The following is a 16,512-nucleotide window of genomic DNA, read 5'->3' on the forward strand; positions in this document are numbered from 1 at the left end:
AGTGTTTATGGTCTACCACCTACCCCTGCTAGAATATAAGTTTGATGAAAGTTACTTCCAACAGGTAAACTACTGTTTATGGTCTACCACCTACCCCTGCTAGAATATAAGTTTGATGAAAGTAGGGATTTTGTTTTGTTCGTTATATTCCTAGTGGCCAACACAGTGCCTAGACCCAGTGCCTAGCACAGAATGGATTCTTTTTTTTTTTTTTTTAAGATTTTGTTTATTTATTTGACAGAGAGAGAGATCACAAGTAGGCAGAGAGGAAGCAGAGAAAGGGGGAAGCAGGCTCCTTGCCAAGCAGAGAGCCCGATGCAGGGCTCAATCCCAGGACCCTGAGACCATGACCAAGCTGAAGGCAGAGGCTTAACCCACTGAGCCACCCAGGCGCCCCACAGAATGGATTCTTGAGAAATATTCACGGAAGAAAGGAAGAATTGTGAACACACATAGGTAGCTTGAACACAGAGCACAGAGAGGGAAATAAGGAGTTTAGAATTTTAAGTCATCTGTAAAAAAGTAAAAAAAACTATAGTCTTTAGGGGCTATCAAAGGTAAGCAGAGAGCAGAGCATGAAAACTGACTGGCCTTTTCTTGAGAATCACCCTAAGCAACTCAGAACTTTCTGCCCCTGCCTCTGAGAACCCTCTTGCCTTGGCTTTCATAATAGTATGCCACCCTGGTTCTCTGCTTTTCTGAACTCTAGTCTCTTTTGGTTGTCAATCACAAGATACTCTTTACACCCGCTCTCACATTCATCCTCTGTCACTCTTTCTTTCTCCCTAAACCTAATTCACATTCAGTGTTTTAACTACTATCTCTATGTAGTGGGTCTCTTAAATCTGTAATTCCAGCTCTCTGTGTGTGGTATTTAAGTTTTTTAAATAATCTGGTTCTATTCTCAAATTGAACCCATCCCCAACACATATACTCTACGACAGACATCTGGTTTACTCATGACCTTCACACAGAAGACCTTGATGATCCAAGTTTTAATTCTGACCTTTCCTCAGTTCAAGGCCCAGTTTATATGGGGAGGTGGGGATCAATTCTTTAACTGGTATTTCAACATGAACCTCCATTAAGCCTTTTTCGACCACACAAGCCCAATGGTCTACATTTCTAAACCTGCCCAACATGTATCTTATGTTCTATCTTCTGTTATTTAACTCATACATTGATAACACATACCCAACTAAACCATACACAACTGGAAGACAAGAATTCTCAGACTGTTTCACAGATTCGCGTAACTATTAACATAATAAGAACTTAAACATTTCTTAACTGACTACAGAAGATATACTCTCTAGGAGAAAACCAGCTTCCAGAAAACACACTTTTGACAGGGTACTATCACGGTTTATGTTTCCTTTGCCTATAAGCATTCATAGAATACTGAATGTGCTCCAGGCATTTAAACAAACTGTATCTTATATGACATTCACAGTAACTGTCAAACTAGACAGACTAACCTATTTTACAGATTTAAAAAGCAAAGCATGAAGGAATATTTGCCAGTCTCTCCCAGTTAAAAAATAGAATATGGGGACGCCTGGGTGGCTCAGTGGGTTAAAGCCTCTGCTTTCGGCTCAGGTCATGGTCCCAGGGTCCTGGGATCGAGCCCCACATCTGGCTCTCTGCTCAGCAGGGAACCTGTTTCTCTTTCTGCCTACCTCTCTGCCTAATTGTGACCTCTGTCTGTCAGATAAAATCTTAAAAAAAAAATAGATATGAATTCAAATCCAAATCTAATGACACCTGGGGTGGACACTGTGCTCTGACCCTTCCCCTCCACAACTAACCTTTTAAAAGCAACAAACAAAAGCAACAAATGCCTTTGGCTTAATATGGCAGAGGAACACATATCTGTATCCCTTCATTCGAAGGGACCATGGAACATCAGAAAACTGAAATGGCGGGGCGCCTGGGTGGCTCAGTGGGTTAAAACCTCTGCCCTCAGCTTGGGTCATGATCCCAGTGTCCTGGGATAGAGCCCACATTGGGCTCTCTGCTTAGCAGGGAGCCTGCTTCCTCCTCACTCTGCCTGCTTCTCTGCCTACTTGTGATCTCTGTCAAATAAATAAATAAGGGACGCCTGGGTGGCTCAGTTGGTTAAGCGGCTGCCTTCGGCTCAGGTCATGATCCCAGGGTCCTGGGATCGAGTCCCACAACGGGCTCCTTGCTCGGCAGAGAGCCTGCTTCTCCCTGTGCCTCTGCCTGCCTCTCTGTCTGCCTGTGCTCGCTCGCTCTCTCTCCCTCTGTCTCTGACAAATAAATAAAATCTTAAAATTTTTTTTTTAATTTAAAAATAAATAAATAAATAAATAAATAGAATCTTAAAAAAAGAGAGAGAGAAGAAAACTGAAATGCCAAATTATCTAAGTCTTAGAAGTAAGAAGTCTGCACCACCAGCGGACCAGAAAGTAAAAATCCCAGATGACTGAAAACAGATGAAATAAAAGTGTTGAAGAAAACGTACCAGCCCCAAACAACAAAGTTAAGAGGAACCTTTAAAAGAGAAAAGTTTTATTTATGCAATATTACTTTTCCTTCTTTAAGCATCTGATCATACTACTTGGCTCTTCAAGTACTTAACACCTACATAAGCATTCATTATAAATGTGGGGTTTTTTGTTGTTTTTAAAAGATTTTATTTATTTATTTGAGAGAGAGAGAAAGCACACGTGTGCATACCAGTTGGGGGTAGGGAGGAACAAAGGGAAAGGGATAAGCAGACTCCCTGCTGAGTGCAGGAGTCCAATGCAGGGCTTGATTCCAGGACCTGGAAATCATGATCTGAGCTGAAGTCAGATGTTTAAGCAACTGAGCCACCCAGGTGTGCCAGACTTTTTTTTAAATTTATTTTTTATTTTTTATAAACATATATTTTTATCCCCTGGGGTACAGGTATGTGAATCACCAGGTTTACACACTTCACAGCACTCACCATAGCTCCCCAATATCCATAACCCCACCCCCTTCCCCTAAGGTGTGCCAGACTTTATCCTTGAGTAGTCTCTACACCCAAAATAGGGCTTAAATTCACAACCCCAAGATCAAGGTCACACACTCCACCAACTGAGCCAGTTAGGCAACTCATAAATGCTTTTAACAATTGCTTTAAACAAAAATTTGTAATTTAAAGAAGAGAACAATGTTACAAACTTTTAGAATGTAAAAATTTCTAAGAAAAATCAAGATGTGGAGAAATTTTATTTTCAGAATGTTTCTTAGTAGAGTCAATACTCTATCTAAAATTAATAATTTAAAAATAAAAACAGGGAACAAGAAAAATCCAAATGGGGGCACCTGAGTGGCTCAGTCAGTTAAGTGTCTGCCTTTAGCTCATGTCATGAGCCCAGAGTCCTAGGATTCAGTCCCACAAGGGGCTCCCTGCTGAGCATGGAGTCTGCTTCTTCCTCTCCTTCTGCCCCCCTCCCCATTCGTTCTTTCTCTCTAATAAATAAATAAAATCTTTAAAAAAAAAGAAAAAGAAAAAACCAAATAACCCAAATAAAGATGGGCAAAGGACTTGAACCAACATTTCTCCAAAATTATACACAAATAGCCAACAAGCTTATGAAAAGATGTTCAGCATAGCTAAACATTAGTGAGATACAAATCAAAACCATAATGAAATATCACCTCACACCCATTAGGATAACTACTATCAAAACAAAACAAAACAAAATAAAACAAAACAGAATAACAAGTGTTGACAAAGATGTGGAGAAACAGAAGCCCTGTGCACTGTTGGTAGGAATGTAAAACGGTGCAGCAGCTATAGGAAAAAGTATGGAGGGTCCTCAAAAAATTAAAAACAGAATTTCCACTTGATCCTGTAATTCCACTTCTGGGTACAGGTCCAAAAGAACAGGACATAGGGACTCCAAAAGGTATTTGTACACCCATGTTCATAGTAGCATTAATTTCAATAGCCAAAAGATGGAAGCAACCAGAGTGTCCATTAAAAGAGAAATGGATAGGGGCGCCTGGGTGGCTCAGTGGGTTAAGCCACTGCCTTCGGCTCAGGTCATGATCTGAGTCCTGGGATCGAGTCCCACATCGGGCTCTCTGCTCAGCGGAGAGTCTGCTTCCCTCTCTCTCTCTCTCTGCCTGCCTCTCCATCTACTTGTGATTTCTCTCTGTGAAATAAACAAAATCTTTAAAAAATAAAAAAAATTAAAAAAGAGAAATGGATAAACAAAATGTGATCTATAAACACAAAGGAATATTATTCAGCCTTCAAGGAAATTCTGGGACACCAGGCTGGAGCAGTCAGGGGAGCATGTGGCTCTTGATCTCAGGGTCCCAAGTTACAGCCCCATATTGGGTGCAGAGATTACTGAATGAATGAATGAATGAATGAACAAATGAATGAATGAATATAAGGACATTCTGACACATGGGTGAACCTTGAAGACATTATGTTAAGCGAAATGGGCCAGTCACAAAAAGACAAATACTGTATCAATCCACTCAATTGGAACAGTGGTTCCCAGGGGTTGGGGGGGGGTGGAAATGGGGAGTTGTTCAATAGGTACAGTTTCAGTTTTACAAAATGAAAAGGCTCTAGAGATCGGTTACACAACAATGTGAATATAGTTACACTACTGAATTGTACACTTAAAAATGGTTAAGATGTAAATTAAGTGGGTTTTTTTAACCACAATTAAAAAGAAAAGCAGAAGAAGGTACATTATTTAAGTTACAAACATAATGATTAGAAGAACTAAAAACCAGGAGAGACAATGACAAAGAAGTACTAAATTCCTCATCTTTCATACTGAACAACAGATATAATAAAATAAAACAAAATTTTCAAGATTTTTATTTTTATTTATTTTTTTGAGAGAACGAGCACAGGGAGTGGGAAAGGGACAGGAGAGGGAAAGATTCGTAAGCAGGTTCCATACCCAGCGTGGAGACCAACGCTGGCTTATCTCAGGACACTGAGATTGTGACCTGAGCTAAAATCAAGAGTCATATGCCTAACCAACTGATTCACCCAGGCGCCTCAAAACAAAACAAAATTTAAAAAGTAGTTAACTCTGGAACTCTGGGTAGTGGAACTGGGGATTGGGGAGAGATCAGAGATGGAAAGATGTGCTTTGTACAGACTCTTCTGAATGGTATAGATAATCATTAATTTCTCTACCATATAAAGGTATGATTTTATTATAAAATTTGCTTTCTAGAAAAAATATAAACAAAATATTTAAAAAATTTAAAATGACTTTTATTAATAAAATTGTTTTAAATATTTTAAAATTTTATTTTTAAAAAAGAAAATAAAAATAGAAAATAGGTCCTTCTTCTAACAACATTATTAAGAGATATGATAACCTTAAAGCAACTTTGGGGGGGGTTGTTCAATTTTATTTATCTTTTTAATATTATATTTTTTCTTCCAAGCTTTTATTTAAATTCAAGTTAGTTAACATATAGTGTAGTATTGGTTTCAGGAGTAGAACTTAGGGATTCATCACTTACATACAACACCTCATGCTCATCACAAGCACCCTCCTTAATACCCATCACCCACTTTGCCCACCCCCTCCCACCCCCCCAGCAATTTTTCTTTCAAAATACCCTTAAGGTCATTAGTATAAGGGAGTAAAAGTTGAAAGAATGTATTTTAGAATTAAATAAGTAAAAGCTCCTGGAGACTTTCTCTGGCAAAGAACAAGTATGGCATTGTGTTTTTTGAAGGCAAGGGAAAAAAAACCAGTATCAGATATCATCAAAATATGACTTCCTTATTAAGGTCCACATGAACTTAAAATTAACACATATGTAAGCATGTCTGTATACAATAGGGATTTTTAAGAAATCTTATTTTGCAAGAGCTAAAAAATATTTATCAGAATATTTTTAAAATAATCCTTAAAAAATGTAAGTACAAACATCCTAAAGAGACTCAGTGAAGGAGTCATGCTTTATCAACTGCCACTCCTTAAGTTCCAGGAACTAAAACATTTAAGGGAGTTTTATATAAACACTTCTCTAAGTAATTGAAAAAGCACCATGTTCATACCATCTACAAACACCAGATCCTTATTATAGCCCTAAAGCTAAAAATGAGCTACAAAATAAAGATATTACTTTCTAAAGGTATAAAACAAATTGTGCATGAAAGATTTTTTTTTCTGGTTTTAACTTCAGTGTTAGCATAAATTATCTTACCACTGGTCTTCGACAGAATATAGTCTGCTTCACCACAAAAATTCCCCAAATGGCAAATTTAGATATAGTTTTAGCTGAATTTTTAAAAAAGAAAAAAAAAGGCAGTCTTAATTTTGCTACTGGGCTTCAGAAGACAAACTGCTTTAAGCATTCATTATGTTCCTATGTTCTAAAATATAGAATCTAAAGTTTTTCCGTAGGACCAAATGCTTTTAAAAATAAACCTGAAAAAAGAACCACCAGTTCAGTCCTTCTGCTATCTCAAAATAAGCTTTTCTCCAAAATTAAATGTAGTATAAAGAGAAAAAAGTCTTATTTGTAATCACTGATATAATAGATTTAGGCAGAATTATCCATGGATGGTAAAATCACTGGGTTAAAAGTTCTGAGGAAAGAGAATATTCATACAATCTCATAGTACCACTCCTCTAATTTATTCATAAAAAGTCATAAAGCAACTGCCATTTTTAAATGATCATGATGATAAATAGGGCCCTGAGTGGTGCAGTTGGTTTAGTGTCCAACTCTTACTTTCAGCTTAGGGTCACGGTCTCAGGGTCATGAGACTGAGGTGACCCCCACCACCCCCAGGCTCTGAGCTCAGGGAGGAGTCTGCTGGAATTTCTCTTTCCTTCTACCTCTGTCCCTCCCTGTGCTTGCTCACTCTCTCTGTGCTCTCTCACTCTCTCTCAAGAAAGAAAGAAAGAAAAAGAAAACTGGCTTAAAAAGAACTATGAAATATGACTTTGACAAAAAAGCAAAAAAGTGATTTTAAAAAGGCCCATCCCTATAGTAAAAGGAAAAAAAAATTCTCTGAAGGGTTAAGACTCAGCTTTGTGCTGTGGCTTACTAAGCCTCAACATTACCATCCATACAATGAAGATAATAGTATCTGCCTCTGGATATTGCCGTGAAGATTAAATTAAAATGATGGGAAAACACTCATCATAGTTCTTGGAACAACTGGATACATTATAAAGATTAGTTTCTATGCTTTTTAGCATTCCTCATAGAGGGGGAAAAGAGACTGGGCATCTTTGGAGATAATTTGTGAGATTTTTCTAACTATTGATAATACCTCATTAAGGTAAGAGATGCCCAGGTGACTTAGTCAAGCGTCCAACTGTTAATTTTGGCTCAGATCATGATCTCAGAGTGGTGAGATGGAGTCCTACATTAAGCTGGGCATGGATCCTGCTTGAGATTTTCTCTCTGTCCCCCCCTCCCTGCTCCCCCTTTCCCTCTCTTAAAAAAAAAAAAAAGATAAAAGATCTTGCTAAAATTCAACACTGTCTAGAAAACCTAGCCAAATAGTTAAGAAAAATAAGCGAAATATATAGTAAAAAAAATAAGTGAGATATATATTAAAGAGGCAAAATTGTTATTTGCAGATATTATCTAGCTATAAATTCCAAGTTCACTAAGAAATTATTAGAATTAAGGTGACCACTTAAACTTAAATATTCAAAAATAGATGATATATCATAAGCCTCTGAAAACAAAATACTGCATTCACAAAAAGAACAAAATTATAAAACATTTAAGTATAAATTTAACAGGAAATGTGTAAAATCTAAGGGACAGAAACCTTAGTGAAAAAAAAAATCAATAAATAGGTATTATACCTCATAGTTAAAAGGCAAAGCTCTGTATTATAAAACTATCAGTTCTCACATTAACCTATAAATTCAAAGCAATTCCAAATCAAAATACCAGCAAGATTTTTTCTTTCCTGGGGACACCTGGGTGGCTCAGTCTTTTAAGTGTCTGACTCTTTCAGATCAGGTCATGATCTCATGGTCCTACAATCGAGTCCTGCATCAGGCCACATGCACAAATGGGAATCTGCTTGTCCCTCTCCTTCTGCTCTTCCCCCTGCTCACTTTTGCTCTCTGGAATAAATAAGTAAAATCTTTTTAAAAAAAATAAAAAATAAAGTAAAATTTAAAAAAAAAAGATTTTTTTTCTGGAACCTAGAAAAACCTTCAAAAACTAAGCTGGAAGAGAAAATAAATATACAAGAAGAGCCAAGGAAATGTGGAAATAGAAAATTAATGAAATGACTTTTCCATAGCATATATCAAAACTAACTAAAATAATTAAACTAATGGCGGTATGTGCAAAAATATATTTCTCTCCCCAAAATCAGTGAAAAAAGGGACACCTGGGTGGCTCAGGTTGGTTGAGTGTCTGTCTGCCTTCAGCTGAGGTCATGATAACATGGACCTGGGACAGAGTCCTGCATCTGATTCCCTACTCAGCAGAGAGTCTAATTCTCCCTCTCTCTCTTCTTCTGCCTCTCCCTCTGCTCATGTTCACTCTCTCTCTCTCAAATAAATAAAATCTTTAAAAAAAAAAATCAATGAAACAGAATAGAAAGTACTTAAGTTCATCTGAAAAATTTAGTATGGAACAAAGTTGTCCTTCAGCCCAGTGGTTAAAGAACCTATTCAGTAACAATATTAGAATACACTTTAAAAAAAATTAAGTCGTATCAGTACATCACAAACAACTAAACCCCTAAATATCAGATTGATTGAAAAGATAATCACTTGAAAAACTGCATAATTAATATACAAAAAATATTTTTAGATGGGAAATACACATAAGAGAACCCAGAAGCTAAAAAGAAGGGGGGGAAAAAAAAAACAGATGGATTTGATTAAAGTGAAAAACCCAGACAAACAGGTTACAGAAATGTTGGCAACTTTTTTAACAGACAAAATGTCAATGCCCCTTCAAATAAACTAATAAAAAAAAAAGAATCCAAGAGAAAAACTGGGCAAAAGACATGACTAAACAAGCTGCAGAACTACAAATGATCAGTAATGTATAAAAAGATAGCTGTAAAAAAAAGTTAGCATTTTTTGCCTATTGGGAAAAATTTTTTTTTTAATTGGGAAAATTTTTATTTATTTTCTTAAGATTTCATTTATTTGAGAGAGAGAGCAAGCGCATGCACACGCAGGAGCACGGGGAGGAGCAGAGGGAGAGTGAGAAGCAGACTCCCAGCTGAGCAGGGAGCCCAATGGAAGGCTTGATTCCAGGACCCTGGGATCATGACCTGAGCTGAAGGCAGATACTGAACTGATTGAGCCACCCAGGCGCCCCCACTGGGAAAAACTTTAAAGACCAATAATGTGCAGTTGGGAACACAAGGAAAATACTTCATTGGTACACTGTTGTTTGAAACATAAATTGGTAGGTGTTTGGAAGACAATTATCAAGTTTTAAAATAGGCAAATTTTAGACCATGTTTGCAAGAATATATACTAAATAAAAAGGATGTTCCTTCAGCATAATTTGAAATACTGATTTAATGAAGGTAATTTTTTATGCTCATCAATCAGGGAAAAGATTAAATTATGGTATAACAACACTAGAGAACACTATACATCGATTATAAAGTAAGCAGTCTGCTCTCTCTATGAATGTCTCTAGTTATCCCTGCCCACCTTCACATGGAAAGATGATCGTGAATGAAAACAATTCAAGTTGCAGAAACGTGTAGAAATACAAATCTGTTTACTTGAAAAAAAAAAAGGGTTTGTGTGCATAGAATATCTATACTTAAAGACATATTAATATGATGCAGAATATCCCAACTATTAACAATGGATACCATTAGGAAGTGGGGGTGAGAGGGGAGAAGGGGAACTTTCCACTTTAGGTATGTCTGTATTGTTAAAATATAGTTTTAGTCCTTTGCCTTTGTCATCTGCATTTGATAACTGGTTGCATTTTTGTTTCTATCATCATTCTCAGCCACATTCTTACATAGGTAAGCTGCCAGGTACAGGGCTTGGGACATACAGCAGGCACACAATAAATGGCACTTCAGTTAATTCTAGGCATTTCCACCTGGATGCCTGCAAAGCATGAAGAACTCAAAATTCAGTTACTTGTTCCACATAATGAATTACCTCCTCTCACTAATCTTTTCCTCCTTTATTCCCTAGTCTCTCTCAAATAAGAAACCCATTGTTGTCAGAATCCCTTTTTCCCCCACAGGCAATCAATGTGTAATTCATATTGATTCTACCCCTAAAATCACTGTTCAATCCGTAGCCTCTTCTCCCCCTCTGATTCTCTCAGCTGGACTACTTCCAAAGCCTCCAAATTAGTCTTCATCCACTGCTAACTCATCACCCATACTGGTTCTGAGAGTGAGTCTTCTAAGATGAAAATCTAAGCATGAATCTCTCTTACTTAAAACCCTCACCAAATGAAAAAAAAGTCCGAAGCCCAAAGTATGATATTCAAGAATCTTCATGAGTAGTGCTTGTGAACCTCTTCTTAGCCTCACTTATCAGTGCCCACTTCACACTTTATGTCCTAATAAGGAATGACTATGAGACTAACAACTAAACTGATCTGAATTCCCCAAACATACCATGCAGTTGTGCAATGCCTGGAATGACCCTCACCCCACATCTTCATCAACCAGGCAAACCTATTTATCCTTTAAAAGCCTCAAATGCTTCATCCTCTAGAAGGTTTCCCAAACCCCTCCCCAATATCCAACCCTGCAAGGACCTTACCATAAACACATACACACTCCTTTATTAACTCTTCTATGTCTGTGTTCCTAGAAGTTCCTCAGTCCCTTGAGGGCAGAGCCTTATATTAGTCACCTCTACACCCTCTGTCCACCCTAGCACCATGTGCCTACCTTAGAGTAGGCAGCAGGTATTCAACAATATTTATTAAAGTGAGTTTAAACACACTTTAGGTAATACATGAAATCCTAAGCAAGAGTGGAATTTTAAAAATTCAGGTTTTCACTACGCTCACTTCAACCTTGGAAAAAAACCCAAACACTCAAGTTACCTTAACAAGAGGGTTCAGAGTTGTACTAGAAAGCTCTCATGGACCTCCAGGAAGAATTTTTTCACAGAAAACTGCCTCCTCCTCTGCTTTCTCAGACCTGACGTTTGTACTTGGTTGGTGCTGGCCTCACTAGCCTCTCCCTTAACTCTGCAGCTCCAGTCTTCACTGCTACCAAGCAATTTATCTCTGTATTATCTGATTCAAATTTCTGAGAGAGCTATTTTGGTTTTGGGCACCAGGCCACCAAGTCATTTCTCCTCTGATAAAGCTATGAGGAGTTGTCCTGTGGTTAGGTGTCATGCCAGAAGCTCCAAGACTAATAACTAACATTCCCCCAACTCCCAACTCAATATACTCTTTGTATTTCCTTAGAACATTCTAGAGATATGCCTTATATTGCTAAAATTATTTTGCAATACTTTTAAAAACAAGTCTTGCCAAGACTTGTTCACAAAAAAATCCTGCATACTTCTTCACTGAACCAGCTATACAATCCAAAACACAAGGAGTTAATCTCCTATTTGTAGATGTGCACAAAAAGAATACTCCAGAATGTTATAACCGTTCAATGGCAGTGGGTTTAAAAAGCATTTTTACAATCTTTCTGTGAAATTTCCCATACATTTATAATGTAAAATGAAATGAGTAGTCCAGACATTTCCTTGTTAAACTCTATCCCATAATATCAAGTAACTTTAATATAAGGATAAGCACATACAATAGCAATTTATCACTAACCAACAAAACCTGTTTCTCTTCCTCCTAACACTACTAGGTAATGATTGAAGAAGGAAGGCCACTCACTGACAAACTCCCATGTCAAGGAAAGAAGGGTGTATAGGCTGTGACACAGTCAGATTTTTTTTTTTTTGAAAACTGATTTATTTATTTTAGAGAGAAAGCTTGAGTGCGTGCTGGGGGAGGGGCAGAGGGACAGCAAGAGAGATATGAAGCTGACTCCCTCCTGAGCAAGGAGCCCCACACTGGGCTCAATCTCATCACCCCAACCAAGATCACGACCTGAGCCAAAATCAAGAGTCAGACAACTGACCAACTGAGCAACCCAGGCACCCCAAACCAGTCGGATTCACAATGCTATTAATCTGCTGCTTAAAAACTAGAAAAAATCTAATTAAATCTGTTACATCTAGAGGGATGTCACATTTGCACTAAACAAATTTAACTGAATGAGAGAACACTATACACGTCTTTGAAAGGAGAAGGCAATTGATTCACTGAAAAATTCTGGCTATTCCAAGATTCAATGTTCATTGGAAAGAAACACTGTTACAAGGGGATAGGAGAAAACTTTCCAATAATAGCCTTTCATAAGATCTGAAAGAATAGAAACTTTTTTCAAATGCACCTTGTCCTTACATTTCTTGATACAAAGGAAGAATTTTCTATTTTAAAATCAGGTAGGTGTTCTAGTTAGCCTACCTGTTTATTAGCTACCCTCACTGGTGACTCATTTTAGTTTCATCTGTAGTAATGAGCAGCTGACTATGTAATATCAAAACCACCGGTTTAGACTATTGTTAATAAACATATAATCTTAACAGATCTAATTTCAGGGGACAGAAATTGGTACAATTTAGAGAGTGCTGATGTTGTCTTTAAATGAGGCTTGAAATGAAGGCACTGTTAGAAAGCTTCCAATGAATAAAAAGCAATAAAGGGCAAAAAAAATTCTTTAACAAAAATTCATAGATTTTTATTTTATTTTTTTAAGATTTTATTTATTTATTTGACAGAGAGAGACACAGCAAGAGAGAGAACACAAGCAGGGGAGTGGGAGAGGGAGAAGCAGGCTTCCTGCTAGGCAGGGAGCCTGCCGATGCTGGGCTGAATCCCAGGACCCTGGGATCATGACTGAGCCGAAGCCAGATGCTCAACGACTGAGCCACCCAGGTGCCCAAATTGATAAGATTTTAAAAAACAAAATGTTAACTTGAATGTTTTGAAGAAATTCTAGTCAGGCACTTAAAGGATTATATGTTCTTTTTTATTCTCTTTTATAAAAATAATTGTAGCAATAAGCCAAGACAATATGACACCTACATTCCTGAAATATAACAGACTTTGATTTCTTTCCAAAGGAGACGTTTATGGTAATTTTAATTTACTAACTAGGCCTATTTCTATTTGTAAAACCAGTAAAAATGGGGGGGAGCTAAATTTCTTCCTCTTCATAGTTAAAATTATTGGAAATTATTTAAATTTAGTAAGACAAGAATTTATATTGTTTAAAGTCATAAATGTAAACCAGAGAACTGAAAATAATGGTTTAACAATCAAAAATTGAGAAGCACCAAACAGGAGAAGGGCAAGCAAAAGGCAGTGTTCACCCAATTTCTAATCTTTGAGAGGACGGGATTAAGAGGTACTATCTAAAGTTGAATCATGAAACAGCAGTATAACTTTTAAAGTAATAAAGCCAACCACCAGAAGAACAGAAATAAACTGTTAACAGCATACCTCTGGAAGTTGGGACAATGGGATGAAAGTCACTTATTTTATACCTCTGTACAATCTGCACATTCCTACCATGTGAGTATATTCATTTAATCCAGTTTTTTAAAATGTCAATAATGAGACACCTTAAAAAAAAACCCAAACGCCTACTATATATTTCATTCTCTAGGCCTAATAACTCATGGACTGTCAACTTTGTAAAATGGAAAGTGAGGTGACTCTCTGGGTGGCTCAGTTGGTTGTGTCTGCCTTGAGCTCAGGTCGTGGTCCCAGGATCCCGGAATTGAGTCCCAAGTCCTGCTCCCAGCTCAGTGGGGAGCCTCCTTCTCCCTCTCCCTCTACTGTTCCCCCTGCTTGTGCTCTCTGACTCTCTGTCTGTCAAATAAATAAAATCTTACTTAAGAAAAAAGCCTAGGGCGCCTGGGTGGCTCAGTGCGTTAAGCCGCTGCCTTCGGCTCAGGTCATGATCTCAGGGTCCTGGGATCGAGTCCCGCATCGGGCTCTCTGCTCGGCAGGGAGCCTGCTTCCTCCTCTCTCTCTCTCTCTGCCTGGCTCTCTGCCTACTTGTGATTTCTCTCTGTCAAATAAATAAATAAAATCTTTAAAAAAAAAAAAAAAAGAAAAAAAAAAAAGAAAAAAGCCTATATGACCAGTCACTATTCTTAAAAAAAAGAAAGTAAAGTGAAATACCTCATCTATCAAGTTAAAGGTAAGATAAAGGAAGCAAAAACTTTTTTCCCCCACATTGCAAAGTTCATAGCTGACCATATTCAAGTCAAAACATCTCTTGGGACCACTACAGACTTTTAAAAAACAGGCACACACACTTCTAGGTATTGTCTTAAACTGAAGACCTCCTTGATCAATTTAATCAAAAACACTGATACTGTCCAAAATAATTCTTGTAAACTACAGCTGAATACAGTCAACCTAATAAACAAGAAGTCAGAGGCTACATGGCTGCAAGAGAACTAGTAAGTCGTTATATCAAACCAATAACACATTTTAGGGCTTCCATTTCCTTTGAAATCAAAACAAGAGAGGCGGGTTTTTTTGTTTCTTTGTTTTTTTTTTTTAATTTGCTATCTTCACTGATCCCCTCCGGAATGTAAAAGTATGCATTGCAGTTTCAACCTCCTAGTACTTGAGTTTTTTTTAAGCAATTTACTTCTGCTTGGACAAACAGTCAGACAGGCCAAAGCCTCTGGGTTTTCTGTTAACCCTTAACTTCAAATCTTCATGTTCACACTAACATTTCACCTCTCTAAAGCTACTAAATATAACTATCTCGTATTTCAAACCACAACTGAATTCAAGAGAAGGGGGATATGTCCGTCAGGTCACTGATTATAGACTATGATTTAATACAACAATATTAGGACTGGGTTATTACTGGTGTAAGCACAGGAGTTGTAACAGGTAATAATATACGTAAAGCTCACAGATTTTAAAACCATCCTCTTCTCTCTTTGCAGTATCTCTCCCCATCAAAATGGTCCTTGAAGCAACACTGACAAAGAAACATTCACAGTTCTAATCTACACATATACAGCCTAATCTCGGCGAGACATAAGTACCTAATGCACATCCCTAAAAACCATCAACTTTACTCTTAAATAATAACTCCTATGTCTAATACACAGGCAGCCTGACCACAGTCCGGATACACTTTGTGAACTGTTCTAGGCGAGGAAGGTAAACCTGACTTAGAGAACCAGAGGCTTTAGGCCTTCTGGTAATTCAAAGAACCAGCAAACTAAAGCGGTCCTGTCTTTCAAGCCTAGAGCAAACTTAGTTCACTGAGGCATCACTCGGAATCAACTCGCAACCCCAAACACATTCAGACTTCATGACGTAAAGCCCTAGTAAATCTCTTAGTAGGCGAGTCTCTCTCGAACCCACCAGGTGGACGTGCTCCATTCCAAGACTCCTCCCTCGGACCCTAGTCGGGAGCCATCAGCCGCGCGACTCCCGGGCGCCCTGAAACACACCTTGGGGTGCCCCAACGCAGCGCCCCATGCTCCTCCCCCGACCACTTGGTCACCCACCGTGAGTCCCTAGAGGCTCCCGCCCGGACCCATTCGCCCACATCTCCAGCCCCTCACCCTCCCCGCCTCCAGTCCAAGTGGAGCGGGCCTTTCCCTTCCCCTCCCACCCCCACCCCTACTCTGAGACACTCACCCGCGATAGTAGGCTTTCACCCGGACCTGGTGGGAATGGTCCCCGCTGCCGCCGCCTGCGATCGGGTGAGACATGGTACTGCTGTCCCTCTGGGTCGGCATCTCCTTACTCCCCCGCCTCAACGCGGGAGGCCGTGGGTGCGGGGGGCGCGCCGGGCGCCGTGGGGGCCCTCCGCTGCCCGAGCCTCTTCCAGAGGCGCGGCTGCCGCTTGCTTACCTGTCCACTCCGCCCGCGGCGCGGACCCAAGGGTCGCCTCGCCGGGGCAGCCGGAACCGCGCGGCTCCTCCCGCCGCCCGGGCCCAGCACGCCTCCCCGCTCGGGTCCCTCCCACCTCGCTCGCTCCAAAGGCCCACATTCCGGGGGAGGGCGGGCGCAACCATCGATCCATCTCAAGGAGCCTCACCGCCCGGCTGCACCATTCTTACGGGGGCTAGGAAAAGGGGGAGAGAGGATGGGAGACGCAGCCTGTCACATCACACGGGCCGGAAGGGAGACCTTCTTGGAAGCTGTGACCGAGAGAATGCCAAAGTTCTCCCTACAAAGCCCCCTTCCTGCAGGGAAAACTTTAGGGCACAAGGCGGCAGCATCTCACCCCGGTTTCCAAACTTGGTTGCGTCCGCGGTCAGCCGACTAGGGACTGGGATAGATTAGCCCTGCCGGGTTTCTGGGATTTGGAGTCCCGATGGGATTCTGGGACTGGAGGTTCTTTACGTCGGAAACCATCCGCCCCTGCTCTCTAACCGAGTCTGTCTCCGGCTTGCACCCCGCGGTAAGGGTTCGGCTTGAAATCCTGAATCCAGCTTGGGCATCTGAGGTCACTGGAAATGATTGGGC

The 16,512-nt window shown here is 39.5% G+C and overlaps 1 protein-coding gene across 1 annotated transcript in view; it reads right to left on the minus strand.

Moving 5' to 3' along the window:
• The window catches only part of PRKCI (protein kinase C iota), a 69,381-nt gene extending 53,370 nt beyond the window's left edge, over positions 1-16,011 (minus strand). The window contains exon 1 of the mRNA XM_059391566.1: positions 15,679-16,011. Within this exon, the coding sequence (XP_059247549.1) occupies positions 15,679-15,779 (101 nt within the window). The 5' untranslated portion in view covers positions 15,780-16,011. The remainder of the gene's footprint in view (positions 1-15,678) is intronic.
• Between the last annotated feature and the right edge of the window lie 501 nt (positions 16,012-16,512).

This window comes from Mustela nigripes, chromosome 2 (assembly GCF_022355385.1).
Source record: "Mustela nigripes isolate SB6536 chromosome 2, MUSNIG.SB6536, whole genome shotgun sequence".
NCBI lineage: Eukaryota > Metazoa > Chordata > Mammalia > Carnivora > Mustelidae > Mustela > Mustela nigripes.